General features: G+C 42.8%; 1 protein-coding gene across 1 annotated transcript in view; it reads left to right on the top strand.

Moving 5' to 3' along the window:
- The first annotated feature begins 2,208 nt into the window (after positions 1 to 2,208).
- The window catches only part of GPR158 (G protein-coupled receptor 158), a 199,330-nt gene continuing 179,366 nt past the window's right edge, over positions 2,209 to 22,172 (top strand). Inside the window, exons 1-2 of the mRNA XM_086742581.1 lie at positions 2,209 to 3,080; positions 16,202 to 16,307. Coding sequence (XP_086598707.1) covers positions 2,209 to 3,080; positions 16,202 to 16,307 — 978 coding nt within the window. The remainder of the gene's footprint in view (positions 3,081 to 16,201; positions 16,308 to 22,172) is intronic.

The following is a 22,172-nucleotide window of genomic DNA, read 5'->3' as shown; positions in this document are numbered from 1 at the left end:
CAGTACAAGTAAATTATTCTTAAGCAGTAAATATCCTCTTCAACTCCATGCAACAATAAAAAAAATTATTTATAACTTTTTCTCTTATCCACACGTGGTATTATAATTATTAAAGGTGACCATATGCAAAGATAAAGTGCATTACATCTAGGATACATGGACTGCAAATGTAATTTGCACTTAGCTATATTAGAATTACTATTCCTTTAAGTAGAGTTTCAAATATTCTAAAATAAGAGTATGCTTCAAAGAGCAGATATATCTTGTTGGTGGTTTAAAATTAGATCATACATTCTGCATGACTGAAATATGCTCCTTATAGGATGTGCATGCACGTGTGCGTGGGAAAAAGAAAAGTTAAAGAATCCTCTTTTCCTACTCTTTTCATCTGCACTTTTGATTTCCAAAAGGGAGTTTTACATTAAACCAGAATGGAATTAATTGTAATTAGTAGATTTTGCTGTGGACCACCTCCCTAAAATTCACCCTTTGCTAACTGCCTCCTGTCACGAGCCCCTCACCCAACAGGAAGATACTGAGGCGGTGAATACTTCTGCCAAAGGAAATGCACAAAGTTAAATGCGTTCAAATGCTCTGCTGAACTAGATGCTTATTACTGAGCACGATGGCCCCGCAGCTGATGGCTTGGCTGGAAAATCCTAACCGCATCCTCAAGGCACTTGTGTTTTTCCCGGGGCAGGAGGAAAGCCAGGGGATCAGCCAGCGCTGCTTTAGCTCCACACAGGTGCTCCGCAGGTCAGTGCTGAAGGCCACTGGATCAAGGGCTTCGTTTTGCAGGCAGCAGTAGGAATCAGCATCTCGGAGTCACCACACTAAGGAATGACAAGGAGGAAAGATCACGGCTGCAGAAATACCATCAGCCGGCCACTGTGGCTGAACAGACAGGGAAGCGGCCCAGTTCCCGGTACGGCGGGATGCACTCCGTGGCGGGGCCGTTCCGGGACACGCGTGAGGCGAGGTAGACACGCGGAGCAGCCCACGCGAGAAGCCCGGGGAAGGCGGCAGCACCTGCAGGCCGTGGGGGTATCAAAGTTTCCCGTTCCAACCCAAACGCCTCCCGCCTCCCTCCCGGGGCGGCTCGGCTGGCCTCGCGTGTCCTGGGGGATGCGGAGGAGCCGGCCCGTGCCCCTCGGGAATCGCTGAAGGCAAAAGCGCCCCCCTGCCCCCGCCTCCCCCCCCGCCTCAAGGGCCGCTCCCCAGCCGTTCCCGCCCGATCGCCCCCGGCGCGTAGGCGCAGAGCGCGGCGGCGTCGCTCCACGCCCGGCCGGCAGATGTCGCTGCCACCCTCCCCGGGCGAGCCGCGCGCCGCTCGCGCACCGGCCCGGGGGCGGCGCAGTGGAGCCCCCACCCCCCCCGCCGCCGGGGACCGTTTCGCCACTTCGCGACGCCCGGCCGAGGGAAAAGCGGAGCGGCTGCCGGGTCCCCCGCCTCCGCCCCGGGCTGAGCCGGCGGCAGGTAAAGCGAGGTGCCTCGACGACTCTCCGCCGCTGCGGCACCGCCTCCCTCAGTGCCGCACGGCGCCGTCCTCCTGCCCCGTGAATGGCTACCGGCTGACTGACAGGCGAGGCGGCCACACAGGGCGGCGGCTGCCTGGGCTACACCTATAAGGGCCGGTGCGTGGTTGTCCGTGGCGGAGCAGCTCGGTGAGCAGCCTCCCGCAGCCGGGGGCGGGGGTCCTCGCTCAGAAAGCCGAGCACTCGCGGAGGCGGGAGCCCGCTGGCAGCAGCGGCCCCGCCCGCCGATCCCCGCAGCAAGTGGCAGTCCCGCGGCGCGGTCTCCCCCCCCCGCCTCTCCAGCAGCGGCGCCCGAAGGATGCGGAGCGGCGGAGCGCGGGCGGCGGCGGGGCGCCGCGGGGGGACCCGCCGCTGCGCTGGGCGCGGGCGCCGCCGCCCCTGCGCGCTGCGCTGGGCAGGAGCTCAGTGAGCGCGGTGGCCGCGGCGGGAGGAGGCGCAGGCGGGCTCGCTGCCGTCGCCGGAGGGGCTGCCCGCCGCTCCGCGCCGGCGGTGGAGCTGCGCGGCGCCCTGCGCTGGGGAAGGCGCGGGCGGCGCCGCCACAGGTGACTTGCGGGGCCGGGGGCCGTTTTCCGTCCCGCTGCCGCTCGGCCGCCCCTGGGCGTTCGTGCCCCTGCGCCGCGGTCGCCTGCACGGAGCCCGTCTTCAGCCGCTTCGCCGGTCCGGCGCCGGGGACATGGCCGTGCTCCGGCTCCTTCTCCTCTTGCTCCTCGCCCAGCGGGGGCTGGGGGCTGCCGCCGGCCAAGGGCAGGCGGTGGGCGGCCGGGAGCGGGCGCTGAGAGGGAGGCAGCCTGTCTACAACCACATCAAGAGCCGGGAGCCTCCGCCGGCCCCGCGGAGCCGCTCTACGGAGAGCACCATCTTGGCGCAGCGGCTCGCCGAGGAGGTGCCCCAGGACGTGGCCTCCTTCCTCTACACGGGCGATTCTCGGGAGCTGCGGCGGGCCAACTGCTCCGGGCGGTACGAGCTGGCCGGCCTGGCTGGCAAGTCGCGCTTCACCTCCCACCCTTCCCTCCACGGGGCCCTGGACACCCTCACCCACGCCACCAACTTCCTCAACATGATCCTCCAGAGCAATAAGTCGCGGGAGCAGAACTTGCAGGAGGACCTGGAGTGGTACCGCGCCTTGATCAGGAGCCTGCTGGAGGGGGACCCCAACATCTCCCGGGCAGCTATCACCTTCAGCACGGAGCCTTTGTCCTCCAGCCCCCAGGTTTTTCTCCAGGCCAGCAGGCATGAGAGCCAGGTCCTCCTGCAGGACTTGTCCTCCTCAGCTCACCGCCTGGCCAATGCCTCGGTGGAAACGGAGTGGTTCCACAGCTTGAAACGCAAATGGAGGCCGCACCTGCACAGGAAGGTCTTAAACACGGGCCCCAAAACTTTGGAGAACAGCTGGAAGAGGCGGGAGAGCTTCACTGCTGATAAGAACCACATCAGGTGGTCCTCGCCTTACCTGGAGTGTGAGAATGGGAATTACAAGCCCGGCTGGCTGGTGACTCTCTCAGCGGCTTTCTATGGGCTGCGGCCAAACCTCCTCCCAGAGTTCAGGTAGGAGGAGTGTTCCTCTGCTTGTTTTCTATGGAGAAGGGGGTAGGATGGGGTTTTGGATCTGCCTCCCTTCCTAGAGAAGGGCATGCTGTATCTCTGGAGCGCCCTGATCAACCCTTGCCAGATGGGATGCTCAGTCACACCGCAGAGCAACCTCAGCCCTTCCTGTTGAGCTCTACCTTTGAATGCCGTAGGGAGCTGTTGCTCGGTAAAAGAATCACTTTCATCTCTGGCTGTAAGACAGCATTTGCTTTACCTGCTCCCATGAAACAGGTGTGCATGTGGGTTACGTTCCTGGTGTGCCTCTGGTGGGGAGAGGAGACCAGCAGTTGCCAGTTGTAGTTTATTTCTGAATAAAAGGAAGATGTTTACTGAGGTGTGATTTCTGACTACACTGTGTAATTAAACCTTCTTGACCCCAGTTATGATTTTAACCGGCTGGGAAGCAGCATTGTTATGCTGGTAAACTGTAATTTCTGGTCTCCAGAGCACATCCGCTGTGGAGTGCTTGAGCCTGGTCAGGGATCATTTACGTTTGTAGGTAAATGAGTGTTTGTGACTGCAGTTCTGTTGCACTGTGTGTGGCTACAGCCTGAGCTGGTAGTAGAAAAGCTTTTGTTAGGACACCCTCCAGGTTACGTAGCTGTGTGGCTGATGCCTAGCATATGTAAAAGAGGAGGATAAAAAAAAAAAAAAGGCCCATTCTTGTTTGTGTCGTCATATTTTGACAGCAAAGAGGGATTTGTCCAAAGAATGAGAGCAACCTGTGGGGTACGAGATGCCAGACTTTACCACTTCTCTGGTGGGACTCCTGTCCCTTGGGGAATGCCCACTGCCCAGCAGCAGCTGGCATTTGTCAGGGGATGAGAAGAGCACGGAATTTGCTTAGTGCTGCGAATCAGTAGTGGGGAAAGATAGACAAGAACGCAGCAGATACTGAAAAGATTTTGCCACACGTGAGTGGCAAGGCAGTAGAGACTGAACACTGATTTTCTTGGCTTAGTCTGAAATCCAGTGGGATCAAACAGGTATGAAGGCAGTCATACATCCTTGAAAAAAATATATGTTGAATGGAGAGTGGCTGCTTATTTCTCTATTGATTTACCTTTTTCCATGAGGTTTTTAACACTTCTGGGGCTGCTAGGGTTAAGGCAAAATGAGCTCATCTGCAGGCTCTTTGTTGCTCATTCTTCTCAAGACTAAAACACAAGAATAGCTCTACTGCAGAGCTCTTCTGGACCCTAGCAAGGGGTCCAGAAAAGTTCAGGAAGCTTCTCATAGATCATCAAAATGCAGTGTTTCACACTTGATGAACTCCAGGATAGTGATGAAAGCTAGTGTAGGCTGATATTCTCTTGTTGGGAATAGAGGCTCACACAACCTGAAGAACCACCAGGTTGGGAGTTGGGTGGCAGCCACTAACCAGCTGTCTGAGAATTTAGATCTTAATATCAAGCCTAACTCAAAGAAACCTCAGTTTTGACTTCAGTGAAGAGAAAAAAATCATGTCTTTTAAGCAAAAGAGTCTAAAGCTTCAGTCTCAGCTCTGTGCCAAGACTCTGTGATGCCAGGAAGCATCTCCCTGGTGTAGGTTTCAGCTGTGATATCTCTGGTGTACAGAGCACACCAGGTCCATTTTGGAGTTGCCCTGGCCAACCAAGGCAACCAGTAGAGGTCATCCTGGGTGCAGTACGAAGCAGTGCCTTCACTTCCCCATCTTCCCAGCCTCTCTTTACCATGCAGGAGTCACTTCAGTTGAAGAAATAGAATAACTTGGGTAACTGATGCATTAAAGGGCATCCATTAAGCACATCTAAGCTTGGAGACCATCATCTTGTTTAGAAGATCTTGAGATGGGGTATGCTGTACAAGTTCGAAGTGTTGTATTGCTGTTGTATTGAACAGTTAGGACAAAACTATCAAAGCTTTTTTTTTGTTTCAAAAGCAGAGATAAGTTGGTAAGCGTTTCTAAGAAAATGGGTCAGTCTGGTTTTGGTAACTATAATGGGAAGCAGATGGAAGAAGTACGTATATGCACGTATTCTGGCAAGGCTGAATGATGGTTCCAGTGTTCCTAGTATGAGACATGTTACTTGGAAGATTGGCTTCTAATAAAAACTTATTATTTGAGTTATTGAAAAAGCAACTCTGCAGCTACATAGGAAATACTATAAACAAGATACAATTCTCCCAAGACTTGTGGGATGTCTTAATATTTACGTAATACTTTCTATACTTGATAGGTACATAGTCTCAGTGTGAGTTCTTAAAAGAAGAAATGGTTTAAAGTCTAAGCATGTAATATAAAAATGTAAAATCTAATGTAGTTATTAGAACATTAGTATTAATTACTACAAGGTGCCTCTTGAAATAAGCTTTATTTTTCCCTTATCTGTCTTTGAGTGACACTGGTTTAACTTTCAATTCCATAAGGCCCATATTGTAAAAAGCAGTACGTATTAATCTCCATCTTTTGAGAAAGCTACTTTGGCTCTCCCAACAAAGTATCTCTGAACCATCTGTTAGGAACACGTTAGTGCATCAGTTTACATGTGCCTTCCATTCAGTAGTCTGCCGTGAGGTCATTGACAGTAATGTAGTGCATGTGCCTTTAATATTCCTCTAATGGTTTATGTACTTTCTTTTTTGCTGACATTAAGTTTATGGCATGGTACGTTAGGGTAAGAGACATTCAGGAACGCATTATCTCCATGGAAGAGAGTTCTTTCAGATTACAGAAGGAAAAGCTGTTGCTCCTGCTTCGTGGTGTCTCTTCTGTTGCGGTAACAGATGGCTGTATCACATGGTATAGCAATGGAAGGAGTTTAATGACGGCAATACTAATAATTACTACTGGTTATGCTCAATACATGTTACTACTGCAATGCTTTTGTCAATTACGTTCTGAAAGTGTGGCAAAAAAAAAAAGCAGCTCTGCCCTTCATGTTGTGAAGGGTTATAGTGCCTTCTGCCAGAGGAAGTGAGTGTTACAGGTGGGGGGCTCTCACAAACAGCTTGCTTTTATTATTTGTCTTTAATTTTACCTCTGATGCTCTCCCCACCTTCCCAAGAGATGACAGCTGAACTGTCCAAAGTGAAGGCCAGGGAAGGTGAGAGAATATGGTTGTTCAAGCTGTCTTGCCAAGGCTAGCTCTGCAGGCCAATGCTGAGATGAAGAGGAGAAGCCAAAGACAACTTGATTGTGCTGATAAATGTACCAGAAGCTGTTCAGGCCCAGTGGGACCATGTTAGCCCTGTGCAGTGCTAAGCTCGTGGTGCTGTCTGCAGCTTCTTAACCGTGCTTGCTGGTGCTTTGTTGTCTGCATTCACTGATCTTTCATCTGCTCAAAGTGCAGGGAGTGAGCGTTACCACCTGCTTACAAAATACAGTGTAGGCTCCTGTTCAGAAATGAGGACCAACAGAGACTAGAAGTAATCACTTGGTGATATTGATGGTTCACTTCTCTTTTCTTAAAAAGTCTAAGCAGTTTGTAGCTGGAATTCACCATCTAATATACTCTACAACTCTAGTGCTGCAGAGGGTAGAGCACGATAGCAGTTGTCACTGATCTTCTGTGATCCTCCTGCACTACTTCCTATTACATGATGAGAATGAACCATATTCCATGGCACATGGTGATCCTCCTGGTCTGTTTGCAACCCTGCTATGGAAGTGGAAAGGTGTGAGAAGCTGCATGTGGAGTACACTTTCTTCTACTTGCTTGGCCCCTGCAGAGGAAATGGGAGGTTTTCTTTGCTTCAGCAGTCTAGGAGGCCAGTGGGGAGGATCACTCCTTGATCTGGAAGAAAGATGTGCAAGTAGTCAGCAACCAGGAACATACAAGGGTTTTTTTTGTTTTTTTTTTTTTTTTTTTTTTTTTAAAGGAGGACTTTTTAAAAAGCAAAGTCACTGAGTCAATCTCCTGCTGTCACAAGCCTACTCAATGTCATCACCTGACCAACTTCCAGCTTAAAGTAGGTGGGTTTCCCTCTTGACTCCAGTCCATTGGCATGCCAGGCCTAATGGTTGGATAACTGCTTCTGATTTCTGATCTGAATTGATTTGCAGTCAGTTCTCATCCATTTATTCCTGCTCCAGAACTGTCTTCAATCTGAAATAGCACGATTTGCTGATGTTTACTGCTCTCACCTATTTATAGGCAGCAGTCCCTTCTCCACCTTTGTTTACTAGACTACACAAACCAGCTTTCTTTAGTCTCCTGTTGCAAGCTCTCTGTTGCCATGGTCCCTCTTCTCAAGTCTTGTTTCCGTGTTTCTTGAATGCGCTTAGTCAGATTCATGTGCAATGTTTCAGCCTTCTGCAATGACATCAATTATCCCCAAACTCTGATGAATGAATTGCTGCTTTTGTAGTTCAAAATGTTCTCTTGCGTGCTGTTCTCATTCCTTTAATGTTGTCTTATAATATGCCAACATTTTTGGGAACTGGTCATCATTCTTGCACTACTTTTCATCTAGGAGGGCAGAATATCTTTAGGATGCGGGGGCATTTTTTCCCCTCTCACCATGTTCCAGCAAGGCCAGGTAGTTTTTTCACCAAATCCAGGGCAGTATTTGCAATCTTTTTAAAGGACTGTTGGAAGAATGCAATGGAATAATGGCTGTTTTGGCAGAAAGGTACACAATCAGCAAGCTGAGTAACTTTGCTTTTTTTTTTATTTTGAACGATGGTGTGTTCTGGAGTATTTCCAGATAACTTCATTCTGAAGTTTGTCTGAATCAAGTATTGCCTCTTAATATTTTTTTTATCTTCCTAAAATTTGCTACTTCTCTCTTAATTATTGGAAAGGTATTCCTTGGTGCAAAGATTGATCTTTACTGCGCAGTTAAATTTAGCTGTTTCTTCTCTAAAGGCAGTGTAATGTAGTGATTTCCATTGTACTCTTAATAATGGCTTGGACCACTCCAGTGTTAGACCATAATGGGGCTCTTAGTTAAGCAAACCTTACTGAAGGTGAATTAAACCATGGAGGTAGAAGTATATTTATTACAGAAGTAATTTCTTAGGGAATATATGTGATTTCATCTTCTGTTAAATATTTCACAGCTATTAAGCTGTTTGGTAAAATAATCATAAATGTAGACAAAAAAAGAGAGATTGTGAAAATTAGTAACTTTTTTTTCTTTTAAATACATTTTATCGTCTTCCTTTAGCCCACTTTTTTAGTACTCCCCCTAATCTCTTTTTAGTCTCAATACTGATAGATGATTTATTTTAACTGTTTCAGGAGGCTTTCTCGTTTTTTTTTTTGTGACGTGATACGTTAGTGTTATGTACTGGTGAAAATATCCTGAAAATACTTTAAAATGGTGAGGCTGACATTTTTTCTGTAACGCGCCCTGGCCCATATAACATGATTGAAGGTGTGGGTGGATTTAGAACAGGTTTTAAGAATGAAAAGGAATAATCTATTTCCTAGAACTTCAGAAAGTCTTGGATTTATATTCCTGAAAAGAAGTGAGAACAAAAAATGTCTTTCTATGATTTAGCGTCTTCTTATAGAAACCCTCAGTATGTTTTCAGTATTCTCTAGACAATCAATTATGTCTCCACCTTTTTCATACAAGGTCGTGGACAAGGATAGAAAAATGGATTGTGATGAAACAAAAGGAACAATAAATAGGGATTTCTTTTTTAGAAGCATGATTCAGCTTTCTTCACTATTGGAGAAACAGAAGTGAGTCTCTGAAGAAGGAAGTTAAATATGGCCAGGAGAGGATTGAAACACACACTCCATTTATGTCCACAATTGTGTAGGACATGGTAAGTTGCAATAAAAGGAACTAGCTTTTTGGGTCAAACTACTCCTACTTCTCTGTTCTCTACCCCCTTGCCTTGGGCAAGGCTTCCAGCACAGCAGGTTATCAAAGCTCTTTTGAAGGGAATGGACATGTGACAGTCCTTACTATCTGAGATTCACCTCCTATTCTATCTATTCATGAACTTGGGCTAAGATAGAGAAATGTTCCTAAAGGTAAGAACAAAAGTATTACTGTGTTAGGTCAGATGAAAGACTTACCTAGCCCTCTCTCCAAAAGCAGCTTCTGGCAGGTACTTAGGGGAAAATGTAAGAGAAGTAGAAGTGCTGTGTTCTCCTGTCTGAATGAGTGTTGATAGTAAGTATGGATTTAACTGACCTCTGTGATTCTAAATAATTTTTTAACCCATTTTTATCTTCTGCAACATAGTTTGGCATTGGATTCTGTAACATAATTATGAACTTTTTGGAGGAAAAAAAACCCCTCTTTTCTGTTTTTAAATTTGCTTCTTGAATCTAAATTAATTGAGACATATCAAGTTCTTGTGATGAAAAAAAATAATTTTGGAAAGTTTTCATTCATCTTCTCTCAGTCAGATTTAGTTGTATGTTATAGTAAGTATTTTTATCAACAGCAAACTTTGTCACTGGTTACCCATTTGTGGTCATCGGTGAATGTCTTGAACAAAGAAGGGGTAGTTGCGTGCCCAGCTTGTTAACCTCCCTGCATGTGAAAGCTGACTTGTCACATTCATACTCTCAAGAGTGGCTCAAAGGCTGGAGCCTTCCTGGCTCGCTCTCAGGTGTACAGTGATGAAAAGAATTTGTTTTCTGCAAAGGCTGTCTCTACTCTGAGCAATTTTTATATCTTCGTTGCTTATTGGCCTTACAGATTCTACTTCAGGCTTCCTTTTTCTGAGGTACTTGAAAGGTTTTTAATTAGCAGAGCCTATGCTTTTAACATGCTCCTTCTAAAAATGTCTTTTGGTTTTGTCTTACATTCTTGCAGTTGTGTATGTTTCTTGCTCAGGTTTATGCCTTTCCATTTTCCTTTTTTTTATTGTTGGCTTGCACTTACCTTTCAGTTTTAAAATTCCCTTGTTACTTTTACATAAATCCTCAGTGTCAGAAGATTGGGTATAGTTAGGCTGAGGCCATCTCTTCCATGTAGGACCTTCTAATTCAAAAGCTTTTCTTGTTCCTAACCTCTTCTTTTATATCACTTTTAATACTGTTCTTTGAGGCCTTTTCTTTCCACCACTTTTACCTTATGGATAGTAATGGGAGCATTTAAAAAAAAAAAAAAGCTGATTTCTTGGACCCAAATTCAAGCTATTTAGTAAGACCTTTGTTCACAGGGAGAATCTAATGTGAGTGTTACCCCACCATCACTGGCACCTTGCATTCCTATACAATGTGATGCTTTGTGATAGAGATAAGATGTTAGCAGCAACTTGAACATCCTTAACCAAAAAAAAAAAACAAAAAACACCACTCCTCAAAGTATCTAGGAAGCTTTCTGACTAGATTACAGGGAAATCCCCAGAGAGGCAGCACGGCAGGCCATGAATTTGAAGGCAGATTTAAATCTGAAATAATTCTTCAGGCAACAGAAGATTCACCTTTAAGTATTCCACCCTTGTAGTACTGTTCCAAATGGCATAGAGGGATTTTTCTTTGCTGGTGAATCCCAATTCATGGAATAATAGAATGGTTTAGGTTGGAAGGGACCTTCAAAGGTAATCTAGTCCAACCCCTCTGCAAGGAGCAGGGACATCTCCAACTTCATCAGGTTGCTCAGAGCCTCGTCCAACCTGTCCTTGAATGTTTCCAGGGACGGGGCATCCACCACCTCTCTGGGCAACCTGTTCTAGTGTCAGGTAGTATGTCCCGTTTGAAAATTAATATTCTTGCAAGTGTCAGTCTCCAAAATGAGAGTGGCCAGAAAAGGTATCTGCCCTGCAAATATTGGCTATACTAATCCCAGTGTTTGGTTATCTAGAGGTGTGGACGTTTGTGGATTTGGGATGACTGTAGATAATTTTTCTTATCTCCTTTTTTTTTTTTTTTTTTTTTTTTTTTTGTGGTAAGGAGGACTTAAGGCCGGCATGTAGAGGTGAGTGAATAAGGCAGCAAAAATCTAGGCAGTCATTTAGATTTGGGGGATGATGTCTGCTTCAGCATGTGATAGCTGTGTCTTATGCCTTAATGGTGGCTACTTGCAATGCGTAGAGGTACAAAAATAAGTGTACGAACTTAGAGGACAAACTTTGAATGCCTGTTTGGCTGAGCTGTGATGACTTCTATGCCAAAAAGCTTCTGAAGATCTAAAGATCCTGTTTATCACCATTTAAATGTTGGCAGGCTATTTTTCTGTGCAGTTATGGCTTAAGCTGGCTGGGAGAAAGAGAACATGCTCCTTCTGGTTTTTTTTTTTTTTTTTTTTTATGGTGTAACAGCACAGGTAAAAAAAATCTTCTATAGATACAGGTTTTACAACATGTTGTTACAGTGAAATATTATAACTACTGAAACTATCAAGATAGCTGGTAGGTTGGGAAAATAAGCTTAAATCAATTTCTGGCACAGATTTCAAGGCAAACAGCATGCCAACAAACAGGGGTAGTGGAACTTAAGACAGACATGAAAGCCTCTTAAATCAAACCTCTGACCTGACAGAAAATCCTTGATGACATCATTCTTCAATGGATATCTATTATGTACCAGTCAACTAATTCTTTCTTGACTACATGTTAAACATGAATGTGTGATTAAGTATCTTTTTTTTTTTTTTTTTTTTGCATAACAATTGTGAAATTGTGAAATTGTGGCAGAAAACAAATATTTGTTGTTATAAGGAGATTAACAAAATATACTTACTTGCCAGATGGTCCACAATTACCGGTAATATTGTTATTAACTTACCACTGTGGCTTGGGTTCAGCCAGGCAGCATTGTCGGTGTGGAGGAATGTGTTATGCTGACAAGCTGAGTCTACTCTTGTACCATTGATATTTGTCTTAATCGCTTTTATCAACATAGCAGAGCTGCAATTATTCCCAGTTAGTTCAATAATATAACACTTAGAGGTAGTTGGTTTATATACGTTCTAGGAGGATGTATTCTTCCATATGTTCCATTTTCCGAATGCTGAATCAAAAATAACTAAAAATGTGGGTGGCTAAACAGACTGTGCCAGCTACTGTATTAATCACAGATGAATTTCAGAAATATGTAATCATGTACATATTGGTGTACTCTATGTGTAATAACGAGGTCCAAGTCTGAGATGGTGTCTTAAAATGGCAAAGCATCCCAAATAAATGCAGTAAAAGTCTGTGCCACTATGATACTTTCTGTAAATGCCACATGTATGCTTAAAGAAAGTTTTCTTCTGAAAGCAGTATATCCTCAAGTAGTTGCACATCTTGCTACTACCTCAGCAGAACTGTGATGTTACCATGAAACATGAATATTGCAGAGGTCTAGTGAAAAAAAGAATAATATGCAGCATGGGGGGAAAAAATGAAAGCCTATGGTAGGTTGTAACTGTCAGGAGAGATTTTTTTCATATGCCTGCTTCTGGTCTGTACTGTTTTTCCTTCCTGTAGATTTTTACCCTAGAAACTCATAAAGCTCTGGGAAAAGAGAAAAGTGGAATAACTTAATTATATCAGAATTTCAGGTTGTGCTACAGAAGAGTTGCCGACAAGAGAAGAGCGTAGGTAGAAATGTTTGTGTTGAGTTCATCAGGACTGGGTTTTGTGAAAGGCAAACATTCTTGTAAGAGAAGTTTTAACACAAGAGAAGCAAAGGGAGAATGCATTCAGTTTCAAATGGAAAAATTTTCTAGTGTTTTTGGAAGAAGTATTGTGAAAATATTTTGAAATATTCCTTCATCCTTCCTCTTTATGCAGCCTAATGGAGCCCCATCAGGAGTGTTGTGTCCACTTCTGGGCTCCTCAGTACAAGAGACACGAATGTACTAGAGTGAGAGTGAGCCTAGTGAAGGGCCACAGAGATGGTTAAAGATTGGAGCATCTGACAGACAAAAAGAGCTGGGCCTGTTCAGCCTGGAAAAAAGGCTCCAGGAGGATCTTACACCTGTGTGTAAATACCTAACAGAAAAGTATAAAGGAGACAGAGCCAGACTCTTCTCAGCGTAGTCAGGGAAAGAAGAGAAAGTACAAGAGGCACAAATTGAAATACAAGAAATTCTGTTTAAACATCAGAAAACTTTTTTTGATACTGTGAAGGTGGTCAGACACTAGATCAGGTTTCCCAGAGGTGATGAATTCTCTGTTATGAAGCTATTAAAAAACAAACAAACAAAACAAAAACCAAACAACAAACTAAACCAGCAACAAACTACAACTGAAGTGAGCCTGCTTTGAGGAGGTGGTTGGACCGGATGATTACAAGAGGTTCCTTCAAATGAAAACTGCTGTATGAATCTGATTTTCACATCTATTTTGAACAAAATAATTGTATCAAGGAGTTTTCAAAAGATACAAGTTATTTAATCAATTCTCATGTGAAAAATCTGGAAGTACATTTCCTTTTTTTCCCAGTGCATGGCTCTGAGCATTAGGATGCTATCCTGCTCTCTGCCTTCTGTCCCACTAGAATGTGCCACTAATTCTTCGGATTGCAGCATGTCTGGTACAACACCGTACTCAAATGCTTGCTCAATGTGCTTGCCGTCTATAATTCCTCTGGCTTGTATGTGTTGTCTTTCTCACAAATAACCTCTAGATATCTAAAGTTTTGTTTTGAAAATTTTTATATCCCTTTGTACTGACAGTGTGCTCTTACAGGCCTGCTTGTGAGGCCTTGCACAGCAAACTGTTAAGGTGCTTCTTCTCTCCTAGCAGTGATTAGTTTACCCTTAGTTTGCAATGTGTAGCTCTCTCTTTGTGGAAATATTTGTAGAGGGAAAGGAGAGTTTCTCCTACCCATTAAGAACAAAATGTACACAAGGGAAAAGCTTTCCATGTAAAGGAAATAAAGACCTACTTCCCCAAGGTGCCTGAGGGTCTCCCAGGTGAATCTGTTGCAGTTCTAATAAGGATGAATCATCACTATTTTTCCTACTGTATAAACTGATTTCTTTAGAGCAGTCAGAGTGATGCTAATGCTTGAGAGACCATTGCCAAGTGCCTGGTGTATGACATGAACTAGGAGAGCAAGGCGCAGTGTTGGCCCTGGTCCTGCTGTATGCAGCCGTGGTGAGATTATTCACTTGCAGAACAGGTCCCAGTATTTACAGTCGGAAAGGTCCAGAAAATACTAGAAACCTACCTGGTGGGGTTTTTGTTTGACCAGATGAGGAATTAGTTACCTCTACTCCTGTGAGCATGTGAGACAGATATCTTGTTATCAGGTTAAGATAAACTTGTAATCCACTGACATCAACATCTTATGAAGAATTAGTCTGTACAGTATGGCAGGTTTTCGCTTGAGGTCATTGGTCACCTGAAACATGGAAAAATCAGTTCATTGGGGTGGAAGTGTAGTTTTAACAGTCCCTGGAGAAGCTGTTGTTCAAAACAAGAGTGGAAAGGCACAAAGCTGTAAACTGAAAATATTTCTCAATATTATAGAAGCGTGGTGTGTGCTGTTTCAAATTGAACTTGCTAGCACTTAAATATTTGATGTCATTTCTAAGTGTGTCAGCATCAGATTATTTAGATTCTAGGCAGGAGGCAAGGGGATGAAGTGCGCTGGTACTGTCTAACTTCCTACTGGCTAGCCTATGTAATTTCCTAATGTGTTCTTTTTCAGACCACTTCAATTATGTGCTTGTGTTTCTCCAATGTCTATATAGCATGTCTGAAGATTAATGTCCAAATACAGCTGTTGTGGACACTTGCACTTGGTTGTACTGGGGCCAGGTATGAGGGAGCAGTATTGTCCTGGTTTTAGTCAAGCTCTCTCTTTTATGCCTGTTCTGATTTTATTCGTAAGTGACCTTTCAACTATATGGCTCTGTAGCTCTTTTATTAGTGTTCTTAAATATATTGGGCTTTAATTAAAAGAGACAACACGCTTTGAGGTGAGTGGGATGCTTTTGAGATAGAGGTTGGACCATGCCCTTGGTCATCCACAGCCTGAAAGAAGGGATGATGGTGTTTGTAGTCGTGAAAGTTCAGACTATGGAAATCAAAACATTTGTCTAAAGTGACTGAAATGATTGACTTAAAAGGAATGGTACCCTAGATTTAAGAAATCGGTACAGAGCATTCATCCGTTACAAGTGAGTCTGTGTAATGATCTAGCTACTAGAAGTTAAATACTGACACTTTTGCTAAGTCCAGGCACTGGCGAAGCAGTCACAGGTACGTGCTCTCACAAGATGATAGTATAAATGTTCTCTGTCCAAAGTAATTCTGGGGATTATTTCAGAGAGAATAAGGGAATTTTTGAAGGCCTTTTTTAAACGTATGCACTACAGTCTTACAGCTTTTCTTCTTCTGGTGATTTTCAAGTTGTTTATGAAATAGAGATTGGCTTTGAAATTGGGTTGTTAGCTTTTCATTCAAAAAAATTTCAGGAGGAGAGGGCTGATGATTAAAACTCTAGTGTTCTTGGTGTAGAACTAATACAGTTCAGACACTCTTTGAGGAACTGTGTGTGTAGGAAACGTTTATTTTGGCTCTACAGATGTGAGTGGCCTACTCCTGGCTCAGGGTGCCCTTCTGATGTTGTATCAGGTCTTATACCAGCGCTGGCTGGCAGAGATGGGGAGCGGGGGTTTGGGTGCCTGCTGGAGGAGGGTGCTGAGCTGTGCAGGAGAGGGAGGCCTGAAGTTGCTCTCAGGTCAAGGTGTCTCTGGGGAAAGTGCAGAAAAAGGTTTTTGCCAATTCTTTTGACAAATAGCATTCCTTGGAGCAAAGGGGAGGATGTTGTTGTCACGGGGCATGGGGGTGAGGTACAGAGCCTGGTACTGGATTCAGGGCCAGCTGAGGAGGTCGCTGGCCTCAGAAAAAGTAGTGCAGGTCGTTTGTTGCATTTATTTTAATTTTTTTTGCTGCATTGTAAAATGTGAAGGGCATTAAATTGTTTGAGTGTATAACTTACTCTTACCTGCTGCCTTACGCTTAGTTGGTGCATCAGATTTACCGAGCCCTTGTCGTAATACATCTTGGTAAGGTCTAACATAAGAGTGTGTCTCTGCAGTCGTGGTTTTGGGAACATAAAACTTTTCTGTTTTCAGACATTTCATTAAATTCCATATTTAGAATAAAAAATGTTGTTCTACTTTGCAGACTACAGCATTGTAAAGAAGTTTAACCTATTTCTGTAGTTGCTATGTTCAAGGCTATTTTTCTCTATTTTCAGAGGTGTTGTCAAAGTCGACATCAATCTGCAGAAGGTGGACATTGACCAGTGTTCGAGTGAGGGGTGGTTCTCGGGGACGCACAGGTGTCATCTAAACAATTCTGAGGTATGTCTGTCCCAAAGGGACTGAACTACACTTCAACAACAAGTCTTTGCTATTAATAATTCTCTGTAGTGTAAGCGCTATCTATTTTATAGACTTTAAATGTGATTTGCAGGCTGAAAAAATATTTCTACGCAAGGCATTACAGTATGTGTGAGTTTCAGGAATGCAAGCATTTCAGGAATATTGGCATTAAATAAACTAGAAGTGAAGTTATTGTGCAGAAATAACAGCAATATGGAAAAAGAATATTACCAGTGAAGTGATTTATGAAGTTCTGCTTGCAACGCAAACATTTATTTTACACTCAAAATCAAAATAGACTTTGAATGTCAGTGTCGCTTTTGACTGGACAGCCTTGCAAAAAGCAGCTCAAATGCTAATAATAATTATTCACAAAAACAGGGACTCTTATTAGAATGATACACAATAACAGGCAGAATTGGATACTGTAATTCTTTCTTAATAGAAATGCCAACGTTTTGACAGAGCTGACTAAATGTTTCTGTTCAGCTCCTTCCTGCTTCCCCTGTCTTCTGAAGGTCTGTGTCTGGCTCCGTCTGTCAGCATATTGTAAATCATTCAGCCTGGCCAGTCGCATGTGTTCAATGAAACTTTGAAACAGAATACATTCAATGATTTTTCTTTTTATTATGGCATATGGTGCTGTTTTCAAAGGCACCCATTTATTTTCTGTGAGAATAGGCACTTCTGTGCTTTCAGAAAGGACAGTTAAAATGTAGGTAGGGGAAGGTGACGGTTGTATACCAGAAGTTAGGAGATTTTTGCCTAATTTGTTATAAAATGCCAATTTATCAAAGCCAAGTCTAAATTTGGGGAAAGAGTTGATTTTGATTGATCTACTAACATTTATGAACAAGAAAAACCTCTGAATTTTTGTGAACGTCATTTTTTGTATTTTTCACTAGAAACTTTTTTTCTTGAACTTGAAATGAAAAATCAAGTAGTCTTTGATAAAGACTGATTTCAAATGAAGTGTTTCTGCAAACACTGGAGAAATATTCTTTTTTTTTTTTATCAAGTACTTTTTGACTTCTGACTTCAAGGGAACACTTTTTTTAATATCTCATGTTTCTTCCTTGAAGAAAATATCATTTCCCATGAGATCTGGTAAACTTTGTTTTTGATTATATGCTAGTTATCCTGAATGTGATTATATATTATACATTACATATTTTATATAAAATATTATATATTTTCACAAGTGCTTCTCCTTTTCCTAATGTCTTATGAGCAAAACTGTGAGTGGAGGTGTGGAATTATAAGTTGCATCTTTTTCTGCAACCAAGAAGAAAAGAGGAGGGGGAAAAAAAGACTAAGGAGAGAATAACATTTCTTTTACTTAAAATGTACATTACAGATCCGTTCTTTATGTTAGGATTCTGGGGTGTGTTGTTGTAAAGTTGACTATGCTCAAGTAAGTTTCTTTGCAGAGCTTCTATTTACCAGGCTCACTCACACTGTTGTTTTTACTTCTTTTTTTTCTGTCCTTGTTTATTTTACATAGTGTTTTCCTTGTTCTTTGCAGCTAACAAAGACTGCTCTACACAGTTTACAATAAACATTTTTTTATACAGCACTTCTGCTACTATTGAGTCCAACTTGATACATCAGTATAAAACCAGTGCTACTTTGAGCTGTTTTGACAATAGGAAGCACTGTGTTTGCTGATGTTACGAAGGATGTTTTATTTTTCGTACTGGACAGTTGCATGTTTTTGTGGTAGTAAGCCTCCTGCAATGCTGTAGTCCCTAAGTGAGTTCTTGTGATGCAAAAAGGAATTAAAATACATGTTCTAGGGCAGGAGCTCGTTAATGAGTGATGCTGTGTATGTGAGCATGGCTCGTGTTCACACCTTAAGGTGTTAATAACGTGGGTCAGGAGATGAATGGCACTTCGTGAATGGCTTTTCAACTTGTATGTGAAGCAAAAATCTGCTGACTGTTCTTCCTTCTGCATGGCACTTAGTAGTGTTACATCAACACGGCGCTCATAGCTGAGAGAAGGGTATATGGGTAATACAAACTTCCCCCAAAATGAAACTTGCAGGCAGGGAGTGCCTCCTTTCCTTATTGTGCCTGAAGAGGATGAGGCTCCTTGCTTAATAACAGTGGCCCTGGGGATAGGAAATTCCTGGGAACAATCTATAGAGAGGAGTTTTCTCCCCTCTTATCCTATGGTCACCACTTTAGGAGAGTTCGGTCTGATGGGGACTTCTGTTCTTTCTTTACAAGCAGGTCCCATATGCTGCTTTTCACACTTTGTTTCACTGGAATCTACCCTGTGGAGTAAGGGTGAATTGCATAGTTGTGCAACAATGCTTTCTACACAGTTTGCCTTATAAATGCTAATGAAATGATATTCCCCATCCTCTCTTTATCTTCTTAGAGGCAGATACAGAAATACCTGGCTGACAGTGGAATGCTCTGCCGCAGATTACAAAGTCTGTCTCCAGCAGAGTGAAGAAGAGAACGGAGATCTATGGATTTCCAGTTCTGCTGAAGTTAGATCCTGCTTCCTCTCTAGTTTTATTTGGTGACTTGAGTGTTAAGTGCAGCACAGCCTTTCTGCAGACTGTGTGGTAAGCCTTTGCCATAGCGAATTTCTGAATTGGCTCTGAAAGCCTGTGTACTACCATAGACCATACTTTGTGGCCAGGCTACCAGTGCTACTAAATCTAAGGCATAAAGCTCAATATTTGAGAGATACAACTCCCCTCTTCCCTAACAGTGAAAATGTAGCAAGTGACAGAGGAGGGGAAGGGAGTGATTTAGGGAATGGATAAGAGGAGGAAAAAAGCCCCACAACTTATGGGCTGCTAAAATGCTTCTTTACTTTGTCTTATATTTCAGTTAATTTTATAGTGGCTAAAATCTACTAGACACATTGCAGACGAATTTTCCTACTTTCTGTGCTGTCCTGAAGTGTTTATCTTCTAAATAAAAATCAATTAAAAAGAGAGAGATTGAGATACATTACAGTGAATGTAAACATATGGTAGACCAGCAGTCTGTATGTGCTAGAGAGAAAAATGGAAGGAGTGGATGGGATCCAGCTTCTACCAGAAAATAGAAATTGCTGTTGAAAGTACTGTATTGCCTTCATGGGCGCTGGCACAGAATCACTAGATGATGCTAACCATGACATTGGGATTTGGCTTTAGAAAGTCATCAAGAGTAACTTGATTATGTGATGGAATAGTTGTAGCGCTAGTCCTCGCTTGAAAGAAACAGTGTCTCATTGGGGAATTAAACAATATTATAACTCAAATACACAAAATGCTTAGACATACTATTCCTCCTTTAACTGCCATCTGTCCTTAGATTTAGGTGTTCCTCAGGAGGTGGACTGGTGACTCTTTAATATCTTGCTTTATATATTGTGCCCTCAAATTGAATACAAAACAAAAGCAAGCGCTGGGAACTTTAGATTCCCCAATTTTAAATTGACTACCTAAATTCCTTGTTTATAGTCATATTTTTTCTTGATTTGTTCTCTTTTGTGCACAGGACCCATATAACCCTGATTTCGTAGCAACCAATATGAACTGGGAGAACAAGAATGCCCTCCTTCAGCCTCAGGATGTCTTAAAACTGCCCAGTCTAATTAGGCAGGAAGTTAGGTGAGACTTTACACAGGAGAGCCAAACTGCAGTAGTAGCTAAAGTCTATTCCAGTTGTGATTTTTTTTTTTTTCTTTTAATTGCATCAACCAAAGAGGTTGATGGCCAGGTGTTCTCTTCTTGACCTGAGGGAAGAAGAGCAACTCATGGTCAAGCACAGAGCTATATTCTCCTTATTCTCCTTCCTGCCCACTACCTTGATGCTGAATTAGAGAACAATTTCCCTGAAAAAATACATGAGCAGGACATTTGGATTCTGTGGGGCTGCAACAGATACGATGGGTAGTATCTGCAGGGTTAGAAATAATTAAAATGAATTGTGTAGAGAAAAAAATGATGCAGATAATTCTGAAATTAACAAACATAGAAAAAAAAATATAGTTACCTGCTAAAGAATTTGAAGTAATTTTATTGTATAGGCAAGGGTGGTTATGGGGGTTAAAACATGCATTTTTACCCTGTTTGAAACATTTGAAGATTTTTCTTTTAATATAGGTTCCTTCCCCATACATGCTGGCAGCAGCTGCTGGCACTTTTAGTAACAACTTTAGAGTCCTTGTTGAGACACCAACAATAAAATCAAGGCTGAGAAGCATCTGAAGAAATCAGCCGACATAGCCCGTTGAGCTCAGCCGAACGCTTACAACCAGCAGCGTCAGTCTGTGAAAAATGGCAGCGGACTCCGCGCTGTTCCCCCATCCTTAATGAGACTGCCAACAGCTTGGGATGTGAGGCAGGCTCAGCTGACATCCCTTTGGGTTTCAACAGTATTCCACAAATGACAGTGTGCAAAAATATCTAGAGGGAATGAGAGAGGCAGAGTAAACAAAAAAGCTGCAGTCTGTCTGTATATAGTGTGTGTATATCTGTGTTTGTAGAAAGATGCATAGGCCTACTGTGTGTGTATTTATTCTGCACAAAGACAAAACCAATTGAGAAAGGAAAATAAATGAGCAGTACAGCCAAAATATTTTTTCTATTGTTTAGCAAAACAGTTGGTACTGTCTTATACTACATACAGTATAATAAAATAACAGACAACCAACTGAAAAAGGGGGAGGCGGGGGCTGATTAAAAAGAAAATTGTAATGGAGACGAGTCGGGAGAGAAGGGGGGGAAAAAAACAGTGCTTTCCAGTTTTTTCAAACAGATGCTTTCCAGCGCCCTTGTCAAACTGTGAAAAGGCTATCAATGCATATACTCTATGAGAGGGGAAGCATGACAAGTGATTAGCATCCAAAGTCATAATCCAGTGGGTCATATCCAGTATCATCAGTTTTGCTTATTGCTTTCATGTATTTTCTGTCCTGTCCGTTAGAAAAAAATGCAGTCAGAATGAGAAAAATTTGAAAAGAAAGGTATTTGGTGATTCAGTCTGAGTGAACAGGGTTTACGGAATATAGTTAACTTCTAATTGGGAAATAAGCATCATCCTTGGAGCTACAGATTGCATGCAAGGTAGGGTAAGAGAAATACCCAAACCAGAGTAGAGAATGTATGTCAGGATATATTTCCTCTTAGAAGAAAACAAGATTTTTAGTAGAACACAAATACTAAACACTACATCAAATTCTGGGCTAAAGGGGCAATCTGAGGAAGAGGAGCGGCTCTGTTCAGTACACAGATAAAGAAGCCAGCACTTCTTGGATCCAAAAGCAGAAAGGCGTATCTGTCCTCTCAGACTGATGGCTGCTCATATGACTCGGTGTATTTGGAGAGCAGGCAGTAGACAAAAAGAACATTTTGGATGCTATTTTAAAAATAACTTTGCATCATCTGCATTCATGGGAAAAGTCCCTTTATGACAGTATATCAGATCTAATCTGGCACTCCCCCAGAGACGATTATATAAAATAAGGAGGTTTGTCAGAGACTTCAGTGATAAACAAGGTGCTGTGAAAACCAACTTTCAGTTTAAGGAAGAGCCGCGTTGCTTAGCTACAGCATCTTTGCCTTTTTAGAAGAAATTTTAATTGACTCTGTTTTGCAGGAGCTAATCTTGGTCATCAATACTTTCTTCAAGAGAAGAAAACCTTTGCAACAATTCCTTTCATCCTAGTTAGCAGTGTTAATTTGAGCATTTAAATTTATCTGAGTCAATTCTATTTGCTAATGTTTTCCTTCCCCAAAAATTAAAAAGTGAAAAGCAGGAGATGATTGGTTGAATGATGCTATCTGACAAAAATGAAAATAGCAGCGAGGTATTTGGTTTCTCTTGCAGTTGA

Source organism: Chlamydotis macqueenii, chromosome 2 (genome assembly GCF_036417535.1).
Source record: "Chlamydotis macqueenii isolate bChlMac1 chromosome 2, bChlMac1.mat, whole genome shotgun sequence".
NCBI lineage: Eukaryota > Metazoa > Chordata > Aves > Otidiformes > Otididae > Chlamydotis > Chlamydotis macqueenii.
Note: the sequence above shows the minus strand (reverse complement) of the source record. Positions and strands in the feature narration are given on the sequence as shown.